We start from the raw sequence: 24,300 nt of genomic DNA on the forward strand, positions 1-24,300 counted from the left end.
TCTGGGATGCTGTCAGAGTCGAGGAAGTGACTCTCTTTGGATCAGAGTCCAGAACTCTTGAAGATGTCAGATCCTGGGGCCTCAAAACCGAAAGACGGATCAGAGAAGGAAACAATACTGTGTGAGAAGACTCATGGATCCAATAGGGATGGAGCTGAAATGACACCCATTTGGATCTGAGCTCTGAGGAACTTTCACATCATCCTATCCACATCCACTTCTGAAAGACTTCTGGAGGACCTGGAGTATGTGGTAGACTGGGGCCTGGAATGCTTTTTGGGAGTTTGCATGAAGGGAGAGTGTACAGTAAGAGAAACTGGTTCCAAGATGAAATCTGTAGTGTGAGTGGTTGGAATGTGTGATATACCAGGTTTTGGATCTGAGAACTTGGCCGTGTCCTGAGCTGTAGGACTGACTGAAATAATGATTGGCTCTAAAACTTTACGATGCAAGGATTTTAGATCCGTAGAATGAACCTTTGGGTCAGAGAACGTTGGATCCAATGATTCTGAAATTTTTATAGATGGTTCCGATGAAGTCCTGAGGACTTCAGTGGAGAGTACTTTCTATGCTCAGACAGACCAGATTTAGAAGTTTTACTGGGGGTCTGAGGCCCTGAAAAAGGTGTTGATGAAGGAGGGAGAAGACCCTTCAAGATAAGTTTGCTGTGTCTATCAGCTAGCTCTGTGGAATTGAATGCAGCACAAATACTACAGTTAGTTTCTAGATGGGCAGCTCCAAGACAACATACACACTCCTTGTGAGCATCCGATTTTGGGATTTTGTGCTCACAAGAAGTGCATTTTTTGAATTCTGTTAACTTGTCAGCCATGACAGTTTAAAAATGGAGACAACCAAACAATATAAATGAAAGAATAAAGTTTTGTTTTAAATAATTTAGACCAAAGAAGAAATTACCAACAATGGTAAATACAGATTACCCTGAAAGGCAGGTAGAAAGGAAGAAATTATAGAAAATAACTGTTACCAACTATGGTCAACAAAAGTGAATATTATAGAAAAAGTACAGTTTTGTACCTACCATAAATGTAGATGTTCTAAGATCCACATTGCTGCAGTCCTTACACTTGGGTAGTCCGCTGTCCTCGGTCGGCCCGAATATCAAAGTATAAGGCTGACGTCGGTCAAGGCGCATTTGACTGACATCAGGACGTCAGGGTACAAATGCGCATGACCGACGTCATATCCTCAGTCTTTTCTTGCCCCAGATGTCAGAAGACCCTAAAAATAAAGGTCAAAACCAAAAGACAGCAAACAAACCACCAACCACCCTTGCACTAATTATATGTACAATATATACAATATACACAATATTTACAACCCAAGCCACACAACCACCTCTAACAACAGAGGGGAAGGAGGGAGAATTGACTGCAGCAATGTGGATCTTGAACATCTACATTTATGGTAGGTACAAAACTGTACTATGTTCTTCATCTCACATTGCTGCAGTCCTTACACTTGGGTAGAATCCCAAAGCAGAGGTAAGGAGGATGGCCAAACTACAAGGAAGCAGGAGCTGCCAAAATGCCCTGCAAAACAGCAGTGGCAAAACCAGCCCTGGATTTAGAGTAAAGTGGTAGGTGATAATGCCTAGAGAAAGTATGCACTGAACTCCAAGTAGCTGCCTCCAAAATATCCTTGGTTGCCACTCCCTCAAAAGGCTGTCAAGTGGCAGTAGCCCTAGTGGAATGAGGCCTAATCCCAGCTGGAATCTCCTTGCCATAATGGGAATAACAGAAAGCAATGCAAAACCCAATCCACTTAGAAATAGTTTGTTTTGACACAGGCTTGCCCTGAGAACTCAAAGCAAAAGAAACAAACAACTGCTGAGACTGCCTGAACCCTTTAGTTCTGTCCAAATAATATCGCAACTGCCTGTGTACATCTAAAGTGTGCAAAATCTTTTCCCTTTATTTTGGGGATTTGCATAAAAGTAGGCAAATGAATAGTTTGGTTTAAAGCCACACTAGAAACCACCTTAGGCATAAAGGAAGGATTAGTACGTAAAGATACCCTATCCTTATGGAAAATCAAGAAAGGCTCAACCGCCATAAGGGCCTGCAATTCAGAAACCCTTCTTGCAGAGGTAATGGCCAACAAAAGGCAGTCTTCCATGATAAATATTTCAACTCAGAAGTAGCTGCAGGCTCAAAAGGTTGTAGAGTGAGTTTCTCCAACACAAAATTGAGATCCCAAGCAGGAGTAGGAGCTCTACGTGGGGTCTTATATTCTTTGCCCCTCTAAGAAATTGCTTGAACAAAGGATGAGAAAACAATGGAGGGTCACATTCATAGTGAGCTGAAATTGCTGCAGCATGAACCTTAATAGAAGAGAAGGACAAACCTTTGTCCAGTAACTCAGTAAGATATTGAAGAGCCACACTTAAATTAGGCTCAGAAACATCAAAATCCTTTGCTGCACTCCAAAATAAAAATCTCTTCCATTTATCTGCGTACACTTTCCTTGTACTAGGCCTTCTAGCTTCCAGAATCACATTCAAAACTTGTTGTGGAAGTTGAGACCCTCTATGGTTCAAAACAGAATATGCCAGGCTGTTAGGTGAAGAGAGTGAAGTTTGACATTGAGCAAATGGCTGTCCTCCTGTGACAACAGGTGTGGAATCGAAGGCAAAGGCCATGGAGGCTTCTGTACCAGACTTCTCAGTAATGGGTATCAGTGCTGTCGAGGCCAATCTGGAGCTATTAAAATCATCCTTGGCTTGTCCTGTCTGACCTTTAGAAGTACCTTTGGGAGGAGAGACAGAGGTGGAAAGGCATACACATGAAGATTGCTCCAATTGAAAGAAAGAGCATCCACTTTCCAAGCTGTGGGATGAAACCTTTTTGTGCAAAACTTTGGCAGCTGATGGTTTAGTGGAGAAGCGAACAGATCTATGTCTGGAGTTCCCCATGACACTGTCAATTTCTGAAATACATGAGGATCCAATTTCCACTGTGGGGATCCATAATTGCCTGCTCAACACATCTGCTAAGGAGTTCTGTGCTCCCGGCAGAAACCTTGCCTGAAGATTGAGCTGTAAACTGAGAGCAGTCTCCCACAAAATCATTGCTTGCCTGCATAGAGGATAAGAATGTGTTCCCCTTGCTTGTTGATGTACCACATGACAGTTGTGTTGTCTGTTAGAATCAACACCTGTCCTGGAAGAAGTAAATCCTTGAAAGCTATTAATGCAAAGTGGACTGCTAACATCTCCTTCATGTTGATATGTAGATGTTGTAGTCTGGCAGGCCACTTGTCTTGTATCCACTTTCCATTTAGATGAGCTCCCCAAGCTTTGTCTGAGGCATCTGTCGTTAAAATCTGACTCGCCTCTGGCCGGGTCACAGAGAGTCCCTTGTTTAGGTGACATTCCTGAGCCCACCACAAAAATTCCTTTTGAATGCAAGGTATTATTTGAATGACAGTGTCCAGATCCTGGCAGTGCTGTGTCCATACATTTTTGAGATACCATTGCAGCTTCCTCATATGCAGTTTGGCATTGGGAAGCACCAGAATACAAGATGCCATGAACCCTAAGGCTTGAAGGACTGTCCTTGCAGTCAGCCCGGACTGATGAGATAGTTGATGGAAGTAAAGGGAAAGATTCTTTTGTTTGTCCGGGGTTAAAAAGGCCATCTGGGATGCTGTATTCAGTCTTACACCCAGAAAGCACATGTCCTGAGAGGGTACTAGACTGGACTTTATTTCGTTCACAGAATACCCCAGGCATCTTAGCACTGCTATCACATATTCCAAATGATGAAGAAGCTCTTCCCTCCCTTGAGCCAGAATCAGGCAGTCGTCCAAATAAGGATAGATCTGTATTCCTTTTAGCCTGAAGAAAGCTATCACTGGAGCCAGAACTTTCGTGAACACTCTGGAGGCAGTAGATAAGCCAAAGGGCAATGCAGAGAACTGAGAGTGAGAAGTCCCAGCTCGAAAACGCAGATACTTCCTGCAACTTAGCCTGATAGGAACATGAAGGTAAGCCTCCTTGAGATCCAAAGTTACCATCCAATGATCTTTGCCCAGCAGAGGTAAAAGCTGTTGTAACGTCAACATTTTGAACTTGGGAATGTCCAGATAAGTGTTGAGGATAGATAAATCCAAAATTGGTCTCCACGTGTTCCCCTTCTTTGGTACTAGGAACAGGCGAGAATAAAATCCTAGGCCCACTTCTGGCATAGGGACCGGCTGTATGGCCCCTAGTTGAAGTAACAGAGAAATTTGCTTGTGAGCCTCTATTCTTTGTTGAGGAGGAACGTCTGGCATGCCTCTGAAAGGAGGCAAGGTATGGAAATAAAACCTGTAACCGTGGTGTATGATATCCAATACCCATCTGTCTTGGGTAATTAAACTCCAATTTTCTTTGAAAAGTGCCAACCTTCCTCCCAAAGGTGCTGCCAGACGAGAAGGCTCTGGCAGCTGAAAAGGTAGGTCATTGGGTCTGTTTACGAAAGGACTGACCCCTGCCCTCACCTGAAGACTGTGCAGGAGAACTCCCTGTTCTAGGCCTGAAAGAGCCCTGAGCTCTGCCCCTACCACGTCTAGATCTACCCCTAGACTGGGAATCATAAGAAGGATACGTCCACCCTTTAGCAGGCCAATTTCTACTAAACTTTGGAGGCTGAACCTGCAAAAAATCTTTAACAGTCCGCATAGACTTAGCCTTGTCTTCCATTTTCTTTAAAACTGCCTCAACAGGAGAACCAAACAACACATCAGATTGTAAAGGAGCATCTAAAATCCTTGTTTTAACATGGTCAGATAAATTTTGATCCCTCAGCCAGGCGTGCCTGCGAAGAACTGACCCAGTGGCAGCCACCCTAGACGAGGCCTGCACAGCATCAAAACCACATTGCAAAGAATGCTTACCCACCTGTTCAGAAACATGTACTAAATCTTGTAACTCTTTACAATCAATACCTTCCGCCAGAGCATCAACCTTAGACTTCAACTGTGAAAGGAGATAGTTTTGGTATTTTAACATGTGAAACTGGCAATTCAAAGCCCTCATAGCTAGAGTGGAAGAAGTATAAACTTTCTTTCCCCATCTATCCAAGGCCCTGGCTTCTTTATCTGCAGGAACCGGATTCTTGACAACAGAAGCCTTAACACCTTTAGGCCCCTGGCTAACAGTTTCTGGGTCTGCCCTAGGACTCTTAAAAGATACTTATGAACTTCAGGCACCCTGTAATACCTATCCGGTTTAACAGGAGCAGGAGGCAAAGAATCAGGATTAAGAGAAGCCTCTGTAAAACATCCTCCACTACATCCAAAACAGGAGGTATAGCCAAAGGCCTATGCTGGGGTAAAACAAAAATTCCCTAAGCCTTTTCCTGGAATCAGAGAAGTCCTGACCTTCCCACTTAAAATGCTCCCTCATGGAATGAAGAGTTTCTGAAAAGAAAAATCCACAGGAGGAGAAGCAGAAGGAGTAGAATCATCCACATCAGAATCAGAATAAGGAGAGTACTCCTGCAAGTCTTCAGCCGAAGACTCTGAAACATCCAAGCCTGCTCAAAACTCCCTAGCTCAGGCTCCACCCTAGGTCTCTTATCAGGAGGGGGCAAAGAACCCCTAATCAAAGAAATCAAATCTTCTGCCATTTTAAGCATATGCTTCTTGGGCACAGTTCCAGAAGAACTAGGGTGACACCAACTGAAGCTAAACCTGGCCTGCCTCTAGGAGAAGCCTTGGAAACAGAAGGAGAGGGCCTAACCACCCTAGGCAGGGAGGGGAGTATAGTAACCTGAGAAGCCCCATCACCCTGACCTGACTCCTGAGAGGCCACATCCTGCAATAACAAGGTCTCTCCCTGGGATCCCAAAGAAACCTCCGGTGGAACCACCGGCTCCACCGACACCTCTAAAGAACCGGCGTCCGGTACGGACGGTTCTTCTAGCCTAGGCTTCACTGCTTTGTCCTTGCACTTCTTTGCAGAAGCGGGCGTCGGAGCATCCGACGGCATTTTATAATTGCACCGCTTCCCAAAGACTAACCTGGCACAATCTAATCTCCTCTTTATAGTGCGCTTATTGAATCTAGCACAAGAGCGACACCCAACAATGTCGTGCTCAGGCCCTAAACAAGGAATACACAAAGTATGATAGTCTCTATGCGGTATCTGTTTCCCACAAGAAATACAATTCTTCACTTTTTCTGACATCCGGTAAACCACTGAGGCAAGAAAAAACTAAAATATTCCCCAACGGGGTACTTAGCCAACTTTGACTCGGTCTGAAACTCCGAAAACGAAAAATTTCAGAACGCCAACCGGCACTTGCAATACTGCTTCTGCATCGGACCATGCGGCAAAAAAGACTAAGGATATGACGTCAGTCATGCGCATTTGTACCCTGACGTCCTGATGTCAGTCAAATGCGCCTTGAACGACGTCAGCCTTATACTTTGATATTCGGGCCGACCGAGGACAGCGGACTACCCAAGTGTAAGGACTGCAGCAATGTGAGATGAAGAACATATAATATTTATGCTACTCTTACACTAACCTGAAACTAAGAGGGAGGTGAAAACTACAGAAGATTAAAGATTAGAAAAAAAATAACCTTACTTATGAAAAAATTATTAGAAACTGTATACCAAACACTAAAGAGAAGGGCCCTACATATGAGCACGATGGTGGCAAACGAGATCTGAGATATTGATAATGGACTAGGGCATTATAGGTAGAGGAAAGAGAGACAGTTGGATCCAAAGTCTATGTATGCAGCGGAGTCAGATCCATAAACCATTCATTGAGGAAGAATGAAAAGGAGAACATCAGATTCCATGCTTGAGGAATGGCAACTGCATAACTCAAATCTATGCTCAAAAATTGTGAGCTTCGTTTCAGTTTAAATGTGTGTGCATTGTACTACAGATGCTACTCAGAATGCACTTTGCGTGCTTCCTTAAGGAAGGACTGTAATGCACACAGAGTATATTCTTAAAGAAGAAATCCAAGTTTTTATTGCAGCCCCTAGCCAGTGGACTCCCCCCTGACTAGTGTGCCCCCCCCCCAAAGCCAGCGGGCCCTAGGTGACTGCCTGGGGTGCCTATTGCTGGATCCAGCTCTGCTTGTGAGAAGAGAAAGAAATCTGCCTTTCTCTACTGGAAAAGGACGGACAATGGCAATTAACAGAATTGGGGGAAGCCAAGCTGTGAGTGCGTAGTGAACGTCTGTGTGAAGTTTGCAGAAGAGTAGGCTTATTTATTTATTGATCGATTATATTTACTATTCACTTGTTAACCTATGTAGAACACTAATTTAGATGGATCCTTTTTTGGTTCAGCCTGTGGAATAAAACAGAAATAATAAGGCCATATTACATATGTCTATAGAGTTCAGCTAACACTGAATACAAATAATTTTTGAAGCAAACATTTGCAGAAGAAAAATGGACATATTAAGACATGAATTAATACTGTGGATATCTGCACAGTTTTGCAATTCTCAATGTTTTTGTGAAGATTAAGATGAGGCAAATACAAAATAAATGAGATAAACTTGGAGAAAAAAATAAAAAAGCTGAGGTAGGATAAAATGAACGCCATGAAGAAGTAAGGGAGGTTAAGGAAATAAGTTAATGACTTTATCTGGTTATAAAGTGAGTGAGATGTGGGGGGTGGGAGAGAAAGAAAAAAGAAAGAAAGAAAGATGATAGATTGGTGGATAAAAGGCATATTTTACATCTGGAGAAGGAGCAAGGGTTTTTGCTGGGGCACAGACATAGCAGCTTTACCAGAAAATAAGGATAAAGTAGGGGAAGCCACACCTGCAGAGGTCAAAATAAGGCAAAAAGAGGACTATGGTTTTGTCGAGTCTGGCTTTCTGAATGAATCTAATTATCAGAAGAACTAGGGCAAAGAACAGAGGAGCCAAAGGTCCAGTAGTAAACCAGAATATCACTAGGCTAGTCTTATACTTGAGTAATTAAAGAAAACAGCTCTTACATTTGGTATTAGCAGGAGATGCAAGCAGGTTATTCTGGGGTTTGCCTTGAAGATGAGAGAGTTTCCAACTAACTCAATGGTTAAAGGACCACTCATGGGAAATCAAGACAGCAGTTCAGTCTGCCCACAAGACTCCCTCCCAATGTCAAGCAGAGTACCTCACTAGTCCTCTTTAACAAGAAAGTACAGTTGTGTACCTACCATAAATGTAGATGTTCGAGTGTATTCACTGTTGCAGTCATTACACTTGGGTTATCCTGCTAGCAGGCTACCCGCAGTCAGCCTGAATTCCAAAGTCCTGGTCCGGCGTCGGTTGCTGTCACCTCTTCCCTGACGTCAGTGTGTCAGAGGTATACAAGATGCAGCCGACGACATTTTCTTCAGTTTTTCTTGCCCCAGATGTCAGGTGCCCCCAAAAGGGTAGGCTAAAAACATTGCTTATAGAAAGTATGCATTAAAATAAGCAATACCTTCATCTACAAGCAAATACACCACATAGGTTGTATAGAATAGAGAAGTACAGATAAGTCCCAGCAAAGAAAGGGGGATGGTGGGTGGGTAACCTGGACTGCAACAGTGAATACACTCGAGCATCTACATTTATGGTAGGTACACAACTGTACTATGTTTATCGTGTTTCACTGTTGCAGTCATTACACTTGGGTTGAATCCCAAAGCTGAGGTTGGGTGGCTGGGTCTAAATAGAATTAGGAGTGGCTATGAGGCCCTGCAGAACTGCAGTGGCAAAGCCTGCTCTGGATTTAGAGTAAAGAGGTAAGTGGTGGTGCTTGGTAAAAGTGTGCACTGAACTCTGAATTGCAGCCTTCAAAATTTCCTTGGTTGGTACTCCTCTGAGAAAGGCTGCTGATGTGGCTGCTGCCCTGGTCGAATGCGGCCTAATGCCCTTAGGCACTGATTTGCCATGTTGTGCATAACAGAAACGAATGCAGTGTCCTATCCATGTTGAAACAGTCTGCTTTGAGATAGCCTTTCCTTGTGATCCTGCAGCATATGCCACTGAAAGTTGCTCAGTCTTTCTAAAAGCTTTAGTTTTGTCCAAGTTAAAGCGTAGCTGTCTGTGTATGTCCAAAGAATGCAGAAGTCTCTCCCCTTTATTCTGAGGATTTGGATAAAAAGTAGGCAAATGAATGGTTTGATTAAGAGCCACACTGGATACTACCTTTGGCATAAATGTTGGGTTTGTCCTTAGAGAAACCCTGTCCGGATGGAAAAAGATAAAAAGGTTCCACTGCCATTAATGGCTGTAACTCTGAGACTCTTCTTGCTGAAGTTATTGCTAGGAGCAGAGCGGTTTTCCATGATAAGAATTTAATCTCGGCTGAATTGGCTGGCTCAAAAGGAGGCAGTGTGAGCTTTACCAAGACAAAATTGAGGTCCCATGTAGGTATTGGTGCTCTCCTTGGGGATCTTATGTTTTTGGCCCCTCTGAGGTATTGCCTTAACAGTGGATGTGAGAAAATAGGTGGTTCCATATTGTAATGAGCTGAAATGGCAGATGCATGGATCTTAATTGATGAGAAGGATAGGCCTTTGTCCAGCATCTCAGTTAGGTATTGTAAAATCTGAGGAATATTTGGAACAAGCGGGTCAATTCCTTGTGCCTGACTCCAAGCACAGAATCTCTTCCATTTTTCTGCATAAGATTTTCTGATGCTGGGTCTCCTGGCTTCCAAAATAACATCCATAACTGCTTTAGAGAGAGGTGTGTTCTGAGTGGTTATATTATTCACCATGCAGCCAGATTTAAGGTTCTGAGTTGGCTGTGCAGGATCTGATTGTTTTGTTGGGTCAGAAGATGAGGAATTTAAGGTAAAGTCCAGGCTGGGCCTTGAGACAAGCTCTTTAGGATTGGGTACCAGTACTGGCGTGGTCAGTCTGGGGCAATCAGAATAATTTTTGGCTTCTCTTGTCTGACCTTTAGGAGTACCTTGGGGAGGAGAGGCAGTGGAGAAAAGGCATATACCGTCAGGGTTTTCCAGCTGAATGATAGAGCGTCCACCTTCCATGCTTGTGTGTGATAAGTCCTTGTGCAGAATCTCTGTAGTTGGCAGTTGTGAGGGGAGGCAAATAGATCTATGTCTGGGCATCCCCATTTCCTTGTTATCATGTTGAAGACTTGTGGGTCTAGTTTCCACTCGTGAGGGTCCATGAGGTTTCTGCTTAGTTCGTCTGCCAGAGTATTTGTCTTTCCTGGCAGGAATTGTGCTTGCAGATGTACTTGATAGGTCAATGCTGTGTTCCACAAAGTCATGGCTTGCCTGTAGAGGGGGTAGGAATGTGTGCCCCCTTGCTTGTTTATGTACCACATGACTGTAGTATTGTCCGTTTTTAGCAATAGTTGTCCTGGATGGAGTAGATCCTTGAAGGCTGTTAGGGCAGTTTGTACAGCTAGCATCTCTTTTTGATTGATATGAAGATGCATTTGGCTTGCGGGCCACGTGCCCTGAATACATTTTCCTGCCATGTGTGCCCCCCAGGCATAATCCGATGCATCTGTTGTTAGTGTCTGCCTGGCTGTGGGTAAAGTAAATGGCTGTCCCTTGTTGTGGTGACAGGCCTGTGCCCACCATCGAAACTCCTGTTGCAGGCAGGAAATGAGGGTAACTAATGTTTCCAGGCTGTGGCAATGTTGAGTCCAAACACTTTTTAGATACCATTGTAGCTTCCTCATATGCAGTCTTGCATATGGAATTATCAGAATGCAGGATGCCATGAAGCCCAAAGTCTGCAGAATTTTTCTTGCAGGTAACTGGGTTTTTGTTGCCATCTTTTGGAAGTAATAAGTCAGTTGCCTTTGTTTGTCTGGCGTGAGATAAGCCATCTGGGCAGTTGTATTTAAGCTTGCACCCAGCAATATTATCTCTTGAGAGGGTACTAGTTTTGATTTCTTTTCGTTTACTGTGTACCCTAGGCAAATTAGTAATCTTTTTACAAATGCCAGATGCTTTAGTCGAATGTCTTTGCTCTCTGCTTGAATAAGGCAGTCATCCAAGTAGGGATATATTTGAATTCCTCTTTGTCTGCAAAATGCAATTACTGGTGCCAGGCATTTTGTGAAGACCCTGGGCAGAGTAGATAAGCCAAAGGGCAGTGCAGAGAATTGGTAGTGCATTGAGCCAGCTATGAATCTGAGGTATCTTCTGTAAGATTGTCTGATTGGGACATGCAGGTATGCCTCTTTGAGGTCCAAAGTTATGAGCCAAGCCTTCTTGCCCAGCATGGGCAGAAGTTGCTGCAGAGTCAACATTTTGAATTTTGGAAAGTCCAGAAAAGTATTTAGTATAGACAAGTCCAATATTGGTCTCCATGCTTTGTCCTTTCTGGGTACCAAGAAAAGCCTAGAGTAAAATCCTTGTCCCTGTTCTTGCTGTGGTACTTGCTGAATAGCCCTCATGTTCATGAGAGATGTAATTTGTTTTTGTGCCTCTGCCCATTGATTGCGTGGCAGGTCTGGCATACCTTTTGCCTTTGGAAGGGTGTGAAAGTGAAACCTGTAGCCATGAGAAACAATATTCAGTACCCATTTGTCCTGGGTGATTATGTGCCAATTTTGTGAAAAAAGTGCTAGCTTTCCCCCTATGGGTGCTGCCAAAAGATAAGTGCTTGGCACTGGCAGTGGGAAGTCATTGGGACTGTTTCCTATATGGTTGTGATTTGTCTTCTCCGCTTTTGGAGGCAGAAGCGCCACATTGTTTAGGCCTGTATGAGTCTTGGGGCTGAGATATGCCTCTAGGGCATCTGTATCTGCCTCTTTGTGGCCTGTCTGACACTGGAAAGGACCAATTCTTAGAAGACCAGTCCCTGCTAAATCTGGGTGGCTGAACCTGTAAGAAATCCTTTACTGTCTGCATAGACTTCGCTTTATCCTCCATTTTCTTTAACACCTCTTCTGCCTTAACACCAAACAAAGTATCATGCTGTAATGGAGCATCCAATAATTTTGCTTTAACATGATCAGGCAGACTCTGTTCCTTTAACCAAGCATGCCTTCGAATGACAGACCCTGTAACTGTGGCCCTGCAAGAGGTCTCTAGTGAATCAAAACCACATTGCAAATTATGCTTTCCCACTTATTCAGCTGCATGCAATAAATCCTGCATTTCCTTGTTTTCAGGACATTCAGAGTTTGTCTGCAGTTTCTGTTTTAGCAAAGACATTAGGTATTGCTGATATTTAAGCATATGAAACTGGCAATTTAAAGCTCTTACAGCTAAAGTAGCAGAGGTGTAAACTTTTTTCCCCCCATCTGTCTAGTGCTCTGGAATCCCTATCAGAGGGGACAGGTTTTTTTGCAGAGGAAGCCTTGACCCCTTCGGGACCCAGAGATATAGTTTCTGGGTCAGCAGCAGGGTTTTTATATAGAAATTTATGTGAATCTGGAACCCTGTAGTATCTATCTGGCTTAAGTGGTGCAGGGGGTAAAGAATCAGGAGACAGACTGGACTCTGAAAATACATCTACAATGTCTAGAACAGATGGAATAGCAAGAGGTCTGTGTTGAGGCAATAAAAGAAAATCTCTGAGCCTTTTCTTAGATTCTGAACAATCTTGGCTCTCCCAGTGGAAATGCTCCCTCATGGTGCGCAGGGTTTCCCCAAAAGAATAGTCCTCAGGAGGAGAGGCTGAAGAGATAGATTCTTCAGCATCAAAGTCCTCATAAGGAGGAAGAGAGTATCCCTGTTCTGAAGTGGAATCAGATGAAATGGAAACCTGATCAGAGGAATCATATTCAGGGTCTTGCCTAGGCCTTTTATCAGGAGGGGGATGGGAATGCCTGATCAAAGTAATTAGGTCTTCGGCCATTTCGAGCATCTGTTTCTTAGGCATGGATGTCTGTCCAGGAGAATGCTGTACTTCTTTCTTTGTCTTTAAAGCTGTTTTAGTCTTTGTCTTGGATGCTGAATTTGGCTTGATATAAAGCAGTGTAGGTCTGAAAAAACCCTCAGAAGCCAATGCCTGCTCAGCGGCTCCGGACCCATCTGAGGGATTAGTTTCTGTAGGCCCAATACCTTGAGTTTCCAGAGGCCTAGTTGTCTCCATATGGGAGTCAGAGGTGGCCTGTAGCTCTGAGGTAGCGGGTGTCAAGGGCTGCGTAAGCGCCTCACTGAGAACTGGCCTAGAGGAGGCTTCATCGTCGGTTTTGGACCTCGGATGCCTGTCCTTTTCTTTTTCCTTGTGCTTTTTATGAACTCCGGTCGTTGGCTGTTCTGACGGCATTATATAGTTAAACCTTCAGCCAAAGTAATGAAATGCAAAATCGTACCGACGCTTAATAGTGCGTTGGTTAAATCTAGCACAAAACCGACAACTAGCAACATTGTGATCAGGGCCTAGGCAAGGAATACAGTAAGAATGAAAATCCTTATGAGGTATTTGCTTCCCACAAGAAATACAATTGTTAACTTTTTCTGACATCGGTCTGGAGCAAGAAAAAAGTTTCCCCAATGGGGTACTTAGCTTTATTGAAGACTTCGGATCTGAAATTCAATTTCGAAAATCTAAGGAGTCAGCCGACTAGCACTTGCGAACTGCTTTTGTTTCGGGCACCGCGCGGCAAGAAAGACTGAAGAAAATGGCGTCGGCTGCATCTTATATACCCCTGGCGCACTGACGTCAGGGAAGAGGCGACAGCAACCGACGCCGGACCAGGACTTTGGAATTCAGGCCGACTGCGGGTAGCCTGCCAGCAGGATAACCCAAGTGTAATGACTGCAACAGTGAAACACGATGAACATCCTGGACAACTGGATGGGAAACAGAAAATACACCCCCTGGGATCCCACTTGTGTCCCTGCTGGACAGAGGAAACAGATACTGACTTTGTGGGAACATGGGCAAAATTCTTGGCTAGGCTTATAAGGGCCTCTGGGCCAATAGCCAGTATCATCCTATGAACAAGTGAACTGGCCTCCTCTGAAATGTGCCTAGAGATGACAAAAACAGAGACCGGATGATCCACTGCCAGGCTCCCATGGCTTCTTGGCACAATGGGCAAGATAAGATTTCACACTTGATGATGTAACACACCACTGCTGTACTGTTGGTGTACATGGCAATCACTCCCTTGGAGGTAAAGTCCTGGTAGACTGAGTGAGCAGAACTGCTCACAACTTCAGAACATTGAGGTGACTACCTACCTACTATAGTGACCTCCAAGCAGCTGTATCCATGGTGAATGAGGACTAAGGAGTTTGTAATCAAAAGGCGTTTCCACAGATTAGATGACCTAAGATCAGCCACCACTGAAGAAGTAACTTGCAGACTTTGGAAATCTTTATGAGATGGGACATGAAAGTCAGCCACTCACTGCAGAACTCTTGTGTACAGCCTGGCACAAAACATCACTGCTATGGCTGCTGTCACGCAGTCTAGGGTTTGAGGGACAGTTACACTAAAGCAGAGTTGACCTCCAGGATTCTAGACACTGCAGGCTGAAGGGTTGATATCTTGTTCTGGGGAAGGTATGCACATTCCAGAGTTACGTACAACTCGCACCTTATGAATATTAGAATTTCAGAAGGTTGTAACTTGGATTTCACAACATTGTCTCCTATTCCCAGAACATGAAACAATGTGAGCAAAGTCTATCTGGATGATATTCAACCCTGAACTGGTGAAGCAGCAATGAGCCAGCTGTCTAGGTCTGAGGAGATGCTGGATCCACTGCCTCTGGTGAACTGTTACTAGAGACATGCATTTGGAGAAAATGCTAGCAGCTGAGGTGAAACCAAATGGTAGAATCCAGAATTGGCAATAACTGTCTCCAAACCAAATGTGCAAGTGCCTCCTGGACTCGCTGACAACCTTTAAGTAGAGGTCTGTAAAGCACGTGCAAACTCCTTCTGACAGGAAGAAAAAGACAGACTGCACCATGGGTATTCGAAAGGCTTGTTTTGGACAAAGCTGTTTATTTAATCCAGTGAGATCCAGTATTGGCCTATGTTTCCTTGGACAGAAAAAATAATCTGGAATAGTATGCTAACGGTTTCTGGTGTGGTGAGACCTCCCAAATTGTTTTAGGAGGATAAATACTTCCATAATTTCTTCATTGCATTAACAAGACAAGATGTCAGGCAAGGTGAAAATGGCTATAAAGAGTAGTACATGCCTTCTGGATATCAGCACACTTAGCCTTCTGTCACTGGTGATGACAGTCCCCCAAGATGACAAATGGCAGACAGGGCACTCCAAACCCACTTCAGAGTGGAACAGTCAGGCAAGGTCTCAGAACTGTTGATGCCCATTAAATAGACTGTAGCCTCTGTGAAAAATGCTGCCCATGGGCTTGCATCTCTGTTTACTCTGGCTGTTGGGTTTTGCCCCAGTTGTCACCAAGCAACTCTTTGGACTGTGTGGTATACTGAAACTTTAACTAGTTTTACTTCCTCTGTGTTCTAAGGAAGGTACAATGTGGACCATGAAGTTTGATATTTTCAAATAGCAATGACTTGCTGAGGAAACAGATTGAGCATCATTCTAGTAGGTTGAAAAAAGAGAAAGTTATGGGGGAAGGTGCTCCAAATAGTCTCAATTTCAGCAAAATACATTAGGACTACCCAAGAGTTTTTCTGTTGCCTAAGCATGAATACTGGACTTTTGCATTTTTTACTAACATCTGGCAGTCCCTTTGTTTCAGAAATGCAAAATGAAGCTAGAACAGTCCCAAAGAATTCCAACTTTAACTCTTACACTGCTTCACAGTTTTTGTCCAATGTCTTACCAAACAGAGAAATCTACCCTTATGATTCTTGTAGCAGTAAATACCAGCAGTTTGTTTTTGGTATGAATGGAAATATCAATACAACATTCTAAGGCAAGATCTGGATCCTGAATTATACAGGACTGACCAATCCAGGACTGAACGTTCTCCAAGTAGAGTGAGCTTTGTTGAAAGGGAAATAGAGAACCCTACAATGAAACAATGAATAGGATCATAGGAAGATTCTAGGCTATTGGCCCTGAGGTATTTATAGGCTTAGCCAAGAGTTTAGCCCATGTTTAGACAAGTCAACGCCCAAAGCTCCTGTCCAGCAGGGACACAGGTGGAATCCCAGGGGTGTATTTTCTGTTTCCCATCCAGTTATCCAGGTTGCACTTGAAACGGGATAATACTCTGCTTGATGTGGACAGGGAGTCTATTCCACAGATGGGAGAATCTCTGGGACACAAATCTGTCCCGCCAACAAGTCCTGTTGATGTTACAGACCAAGTTGAGGTCGTACGTGTGGGTTATTCAAGTGAAGCTTGACTTGCGGATAATGCAGCAGTCCCATCAAGGCGAGGTCTGAGATTGCTGTGTATGCCAGTCAGAGGGGTCTATATTATATCCTCAAATGCTTAAAAAAGCGAACGCTGATTGATCAAAGTTATTTTCGCGGAATTGCAAAATATCGAAGCAGCAGAAACTCAATTTTTTTCCTTGGGAAAGAATTCAGTTGTCTGTTTCTGTTGCTTCGGTATTTTCAGTGTTATGGTGGAAAGTTACCGGTCGGATTCAGGTAAGTGTGCGATTGTGTGGATGTGAGTGTTAGGGTGATTTAGGTGAGTTAGGGTTAGGGCTCGGGTTAGGTATGTGTGCGATTGAGTGGACATGAGGGTTAGGGTGGATTTAAGTGAGTTAGGGTTAGGGAGCGGGTGAGGTGAGTGTGCGATAGTGACAGACCTTAGGGTTAGGGTTTGGGTTAAGGTAAGTGGGTAGTTAGTGGTGTGCATAATTTAGTGTAGGGTTAGGTATCAGATTTTAGGTGTATGTGTGTGGATTTGTGTTTGTTTGATGTGCTTGTGTTGAGTGTATGTGTTTTGGATCAGCGATTTTTTTCCCTGGGAAAAAAATCGCTGATCTGACAGTTCGAGATTGTAAGCTTTCGCTTAAATTAGGTCGATCAATCAGTGTTCGCTTTTTTAAGCGTTCAATAATATAATATAGACCCCAGTCAGAGGTCACCTCTTAGGAGTCTGTATGAAACTGAGTAGAGGGACAGAGCTTTTAGCCTATCTGTGTAGGGTAGATGTTTGAGGTCCTGGATTCTTCTGGTGAGGAACCGCTGTGATGTCTCCAGCTGTTGCATGTGCTTTGCAAGGTACATACCAAAGGGGGTGCTGTACTCAATAACTGGCCTTATAAGGGAAGAATACAGGGATGTTATGACCTTCTTGTCCCTGGATGAGATACCCTTACTTATGAGGTGGGCCATGTACAAAGTCTTCCATACAACGGAAGCAACATGGTGGTCAAAAGTCAGGTTGCTATCAACCTGGGTGCCCAAATCTCTCACGACTGATTGCGTTCTTAGGACGTTGTTATTAATGTGATAATATGTGGAGATCTCACTCTCCCTAAAGGGGATGATGATGATGCAAAGACAGACTTCTGTTTCAATCTCCTTTAAGTCCAGTAAGAAATCTCTGGGTAGAGATTACTAAAACACATCAAGTTTAGTACATTCTTCGGGGTGAGTTGGGACAAATACCACAGAAAGTCAAAGTCTCCCAGAAGAACTGCATTAGGCTTATGCAACCATTTACATAGTTTAGACAGAAGCAGGTCTAAGGAGGATATCAAGGAGGAACATGACATGTAAACACCTCTGATGGCTATTTTAGTGAAGTTCTTTAGAAACATGTTATTATCATTATTATTATTATTATTATTATTATTAACTAATACATTAATCATTAATGCCATTTGCCATTACATTCATCTGCAAAGCCAAAGGCATGAAGAAAGACTGAAAGCACAGTAGGCATGGCATTCTACCTGCTCTTAAGGCTAGCTATTGCAAGTAAACACATGAAAGTTGCTGAATGACTATGGCAGAAGACAACAGGTTAGTTGCAGTAATATCAAGAAAACACATTTCAATCCAAGCCTCAGGCAGATCAAAATTACTAAGGCTATCTAAATTTGGCAGGCAATTTTAGGCTTTCCTTGGCAATCTAGAGAATTTGTTTTATGCTTTTCCAAAGAAGAATAGCATTCTGAAGGTGAATAACTAAAACACAAGACTCTCAGAGATACAATGCAAGTACCAGTCAAGGCATTAACATATGTACCTAGCTGCTTATGTGTTAAAAAGTGAAAACAACCAAGTAAGATGAAACCACTACCATCACTTAAAGTAAATCCAAGTTAGTTGCTGGGCTTATTGCTCAGTGAGAATTGAGATCCTACATACAGGTTACTGTCTGTGGAGCATAGCATTAAAAGACAAAAACAGAGTAAAGATGAGTAACAGTAGCAAAAGTAATAGAAAAAGGTAGAATTAAAGATCTGGAGGACATGGTGTAAACTAAGGCAAAAAAGGGTAGGGAGTATGGAAACTGCATAAAGAGGACAGAAAAAATGTAAAGTGAGTGCTGCAGTAGCATCTGAGGCTGGGGAGAGGGACTGGTGTCAAAGAATGCTTGACAAATTTGTTAGACAGAAAATAAAAGGTAACACGATGGAGCACTAAAGAATGACCGAGGAGAATAAAAATGCATCAACTGACATGGACTCCAGATAATTTCTTCACCAAGCAAATGAATGAATGTTATTTTGACAAAAATTATGAGTGAAATGGGACTGAATAAATTACTGTGACAGAGAATTTATAGCCCCCCACACTCTCAGTACACAGGGTTGTGCCCCCTGTCATACCCACTCTTAAAATGATCAATTCTGGGGTTACAGCAACATAAGGATACAGAAATACCCCTTCCCGCTTGCAATGACCCATTCTGACAAATGCAGCGGTCATCAAACCAGACAAAAACTATTAATCTTAAACAGATCCCAATTTTATTACTTCCACTGATTTGACATTTAAGAATCACGTACCCTACAGAATTACTAATGTATCAGGAAGCATGTATCTCATGGAGTTAATACTTAAAAGACAAGGGCTGAAACCTGGCAGGGATAATGAGCAAAAAAGCACACAATGAGATGAGGAAAAATGGCTCTATTAGCCAAGTTAAATATAAAGCTTAAGTAAAAACTAATTTAAATCTCGAAGTACTAAAGTCACAATTATCACAAGCACAGAATGTCTCATCAAGAGAATGATATGGCCAAGTTCATTTTGGAGTACATTCAAGTTGTAATACTGTGAAACTAGCTGAAGACACCATGCAGTCAATCAGTGCACAAACTGCACTGAAGGAAGAACTATGCAGAGATGAACAATGTGATAACAAACAGGAAGGAAATGCATAAAAGGGAGCTATTATCATTAAAATGTTGTCTGTCCGTGAATGGCTATAGACTAATTGTTGAGACAGTGCAAGATTACTTATTTAATTTATTTATTTATTTCAGTTTGATGACCAGGGAGGTTCACTGGGCTCAGGACCCTGTTTTCAGTGGAGGCCCGGGGAGAAAAGCTCCACATTACATAGTAAACATTAAGATACAACAGATTAAAATAAAGATTTAAAGATACAGTTACATTATAAATCAGAGACATGATGTGGTATATTGGTTACATAGCATCTGAGTCACGTGATGACATGAGTATTTCAGTGGTTACACAGTATCTGAGTCTTGTGATGGCAGTACAAGTACAATGTTAGGGAGGGGAGAAAAGGGAAAGTAGACTATTTTCAATATTTACATTATGCATACAAGATCATATTGTTAGATTAACTAGTATCCAGGGGGAGCTAAGGTGTTTAGAAATAGGAGTATAGAAATACAATTTAGAGTAGAGAGAAAAGATGGCTAGGTGGGGAAAGTGCAACTGCACTTCCAGTTGGAGGAGAGGTGGGAATGGAGTTGGGATTTGAAGTTGTCAAAGTTTTCTGTCGTTCATAATGAAGGAGGGAGAGAATTCCATTTTTTCACTAAGGAAAAGGACAGGAAAAGTTGTCCAACAGGGCGGTTTGGTTTGTAGATGGTGATTAGGTTTAGGTGAGCAGATCTAAGCGGCCTGTGAGGGGTGTATGGTTGTAAGATATTGGATAGTGCACAGCATTTAGTAGGGTTAAATAATAGCCTGTGGGCAGTAGTAAGTTGCAGATAGTCTAGATAGTTGGGAAGTTCTAGCCAGTTTAATAAGTGGAAGGCAAAGCAATGGTGGAGACTCGAGTATTTGGCTTTGATGGCGAAATTTGAAATTTTATTATAACAACTTTCCATTTTGGAAGAAATGGAGGCAGATAAGTTAGTTAGTAGAGGAACGCCATACATTAGTGAGGGAAGAAGATAGGTAGCGGCAAGAGTTTGTCTTCTAGAAGAAGAGAGATAGTGGATGTTTCTGTATAGCAAGCCAGGTTTTTGATGTGTTTTCTTAATGTTTAGTTGAATATGGGTGTCAAATTTTAGGTGTTCATCTATAGTTACCCCAAGTAGTTTGGTGAAGGGAACAATTTCTATGGCTGAATTGTTATGGCTTCTAATTTGGAAAGAGTTTTTATCAAGAGGGGAGGATTTAGAGGGAGAGAAAAGTAATATGTTGGATTTGTTAGCATTTAGAGATAGGTAGTTTTGTAGTATCCAGTTCTCAGTGGTGGAGGAAGCAGTTTGAGTGTTTGTTTGAAGTTCGGGGAGGTTGGTGGCACAGCAGATTAAAGTGGAGTTATCTGCATATTGTACGATTTTGGTATTTGGGATGGTAGAGTGGAAATCATTGATAAAGATGTTAAACAGCATTGGGCCAAGAATGGATCCTTGGGGAACCCCAGTAGGGGTGGGAAGGAAGTTTGAGGTGCCTTTTCTCCATTTTATAGCTTGAGATCTGTCAGATAGTTAACTTGAGAACCAGGATAGGGTATTGTGAGAGAGGTTAAGGTTAGCAAGGTGGCTTAGGAGATGAGTATGGGAGACTGTATCGAAAGCCTTGGAGAGATCTAATAGAACTGTAGATACTATTTTTCCAGAGTCACAGGCATGGCTGACTATATCTAGGAATGAGAGAAGAGCAGTTATAGTGCTATGGCCAGACTGGAAACCATGTTGGGTTCGAGAGATAAGGTGGTTTTTGGTTAGTAAAGGCATGAGTTGGATGTGAATGCATTTTTCCAATATTTCTGATATTGGGGAAGAGGATGGCTATGGGGTGAAAGTTTGAGGTATTATTATTTTTGCCACCTTTGTGGAAAGGATGTATAAAGGCAGCACACCACAACTTGGGGACATAAGATTCCTGTATGGATCTGTTGATTAGGATGCTAATGGGGAGGGCGATTCAGTCTGTAACAATTTTTAAGATGTGAGATGGAATGTTATCTGGGGCACTGGAGCATGGTTTTAGTTTGCAAAGGAGTTTTTTTTTATGTAGGAGGTAGAAATAGGTTTAAGTTCAAAAGTTGGGGGAGAGTTGGGTTTAGAGGCTGGGGAAGAGTGACTGACCTGTGTGGACAGGTTATTATTTGGGAAGGTCTTGGTTAGTTCAGCTGTAGAGTTAGTAAAGAAGGAGTTAAATAGAAAGGCAATTTCTGGATCGGACTTAGCAGTGTCAGCGCAGAGGTTGTTTTTGGTACCTGGGTTTAGAAGTGAATTAATGGAGTTCCAGAATTGTTTGGGGTTTTTGGAGTGGTTGGCTTGGAGTTTCATATAGTGGGATTATTTGTCTTTGATTATATGTCTTTTAGTAAGGTTGCGGAGTTGTACTTCACTGCCATTTGGTATCAACAGGTGGTGGGGTAAGTGGGTAGGCCAAAAATCTTAGCTCAAGAATACCAGTCACTTTTGCAAATGTAATTCAGTTACTGCTGGTGTTCTGACTTTTTTTTTTTTCTTTAAAAAGTGAAATATATAAATTCCCTTTAACCTGCAGTTTCTTCTGCTCCCGTTCAAAAGTAGATATTACAAAATAAATAAATAATGAAACACAAACCTTGTTTATTTCTTTCTTATGAGTTTTGGAACAAAACATTTTCTGGTCTGTCAAAATACTTCCAATATAAACTAGATTAATAATAATATTACCTTAATATCTTCAGAAGTTTTTCCAAGTACTTCACATCTTTACATTTCTCAATAAAGCTGTAGTCTAAATGCTCAACAGGGATGCGATGGCTGGCTGTTCCATGGTTTAGCAAGTGAGAAACCTGTTCAGCACTAATGTCCATAGCTGCCAGGAGAGAATGCAAAAATGCACTTTTAAGTTTTTTAAAAGATAATGTAAGACAGAATGGTAGGGTCACAAAATACAAGTAGATGTTAGTGGTGATTGCTATTAATACAAATGGGATACAGTACCATACAATATTGGAAATAAAAAAAAATGGATGCCACTTGAACTTTATATAATAACAAAACAAATATACATGAAATAATTCCTGCAGTAATTATTCTTCTACTGTACTACTTATAAACCTGACATTCAGCTTGGTGAGAAGAAATTCCTTGGAATTCATGGGAAATATGAGCTATCATTCTATGCATGACTTGTTTTTTCATACAGGTCTTCAAATGGACAAGCATACATGAATTAATTACCAAGTGACAGTGATATGATGCAACTGCCACCAAAGTGCCCCCAGTGCGACCTTCAGATGGCAGGATACCACCAATAGTTATATCAAGATGGTTGTCACCGATGGGGTTTGAATATCACCACTGCCAACTAAGGATGAAATAATAGCAAGAAAGTGCACACAAATTAATTTACAAAGCATAACCTGGCTCCAAGAGCATAAAGGGAATGTGCGGTGCAGTCCTGGCTATTGTTTTCCAACCTCCACAGCCAGAGTGGACTGTATACAGGCCATTAACAGAGCTGGGACTTTGGCTAAGCACCCTCAGGCCCCATTTATTACCACTTTCTCTCTGAACAAACATCTTCCAGTTCTCCTTTAGCTATGGTAAATGTTTTTCACACAAATTATTATTTTCAAACACAAATACAATTCTGAAGAAAAGGTTCCCAGAATTATCCAATTCCTCACAGCTTTCTTCCTGGCACAGCAGTGCTGTCACAACTCTAACTTAAGAGCCAGAGATCCCCAATTAAGTGCTTGTCTTAAATAAAGCCAGACATGAAATCTTACCCATTAGCCTCTCTCACTGGCAATAGGCTGTTGTTAACCGGCACAGTAAACAATGCTACCCCTTTTCTCAGATAAATACAAGTATTTAAACACAATCAGTAAATAAATGCCAGACAAAATAACTTGGAGATTAATAAGCAAACTTAAGTAATAAAGACAACTGTAAAAATACAGGCTGAAATATGCACAAAGGTTGACTTACAGAGACATAAAATAAAAGGTAATAAAATGCACAGTATGCTTACAGGAAAACCTAAGCTTCATATATCAAAGTCCCCTGGCTAGAGTTTACTACAGAAATTACTATCCTCAACTATTAGACAAACTAATAATTAATACTCACAGATGGCTTCATTGACACAAGACATCAATATTTACCATCTCTACTTACAGGACAGTTGCACACTGATTAATAGCTTTACTTCAGCTCTCCTAGTGTGAAAACGGAGACAGAGAGAACAGCCAGTGACACTGTCAGCTTGAGTAAAATTCAGTTACTGGCTAGTAAGTGGAGAGAAAATACCGTCGTGGAAGAATCCAACAGCCATTCAGCAAAATATAACTTCAAGCTCCAGCTCTGGTATACGAGATGGCATCCAGTAGTTTAAAGGAAAAAACATAAGTCAAATTTGTTCAGAGTTGATTAAAATAAATGAAAACACAGAAGTATAATCAACTCAAATAACAAAAGGCTAGAAAAAATGGAAGAAACTTTAAGTTTAGGAGGAGCTTATAAAACTGCAAAAATCAGTGGTCAAAATGAAGAAAAGACTGGTTGAATATGATACTGCTCAAAAAGAGCTGTTTCAAAAAAATTTAGTTTAGAGGATACAGCTAGAAACCCTAAGAGCTTCACTGTAACCAGAGAAACCGGAAGGAGCAGACTGTATTAATTTTCTGATAGCTCAAATAAGTAATTGGAATGGCATTCCACAGCAGGATTTATTACTTGAAATTACTTATTGTATGTATGCTCCGGGATCCGTACTGTTCATCGAATGGCCATTTCACCGAATGTGAAAAGGCCGAGCACACTTTCGCGAAAGAGCTTTTCACTGAAAAAGCACTTTTGTGAAAGTGTGGTTAAAAAAAAATAAAAAATGTGGGGGGAATGGCAGTTTCTGAGATCGTAGTACAGTGGGGATAAGGGAATATTCCCCTTTCCCCACTGTGATGTGATCTCGGAGTGAGAATATAAAAGTAGGAGGGTGTGCAGGGGGGCTTGCCCCCCCCTGCGTAAATGTGAGTAATATTTTTTTTTTTAATTTTGTTATATATATATATATATATATATATTTTTTTTTTATTTTTTTTTTTTTGCACAGT

The 24,300-nt window shown here is 42.0% G+C and overlaps 1 protein-coding gene across 1 annotated transcript in view; it reads right to left on the reverse strand.

The window, feature by feature from the left end:
• The window catches only part of SPAG1 (sperm associated antigen 1), a 3,545,022-nt gene extending 3,522,963 nt beyond the window's left edge, over positions 1-22,059 (reverse strand). The window contains exon 1 of the mRNA XM_044075164.1: positions 21,911-22,059. Within this exon, the coding sequence (XP_043931099.1) occupies positions 21,911-22,053 (143 nt within the window). The 5' untranslated portion in view covers positions 22,054-22,059. The remainder of the gene's footprint in view (positions 1-21,910) is intronic.
• Between the last annotated feature and the right edge of the window lie 2,241 nt (positions 22,060-24,300).

Source organism: Protopterus annectens, chromosome 6.part0 (assembly GCF_019279795.1).
Source record: "Protopterus annectens isolate FY-2018-M chromosome 6.part0, PAN1.0, whole genome shotgun sequence".
In the NCBI taxonomy this organism is placed as follows: Eukaryota; Metazoa; Chordata; order Ceratodontiformes; family Protopteridae; genus Protopterus; species Protopterus annectens.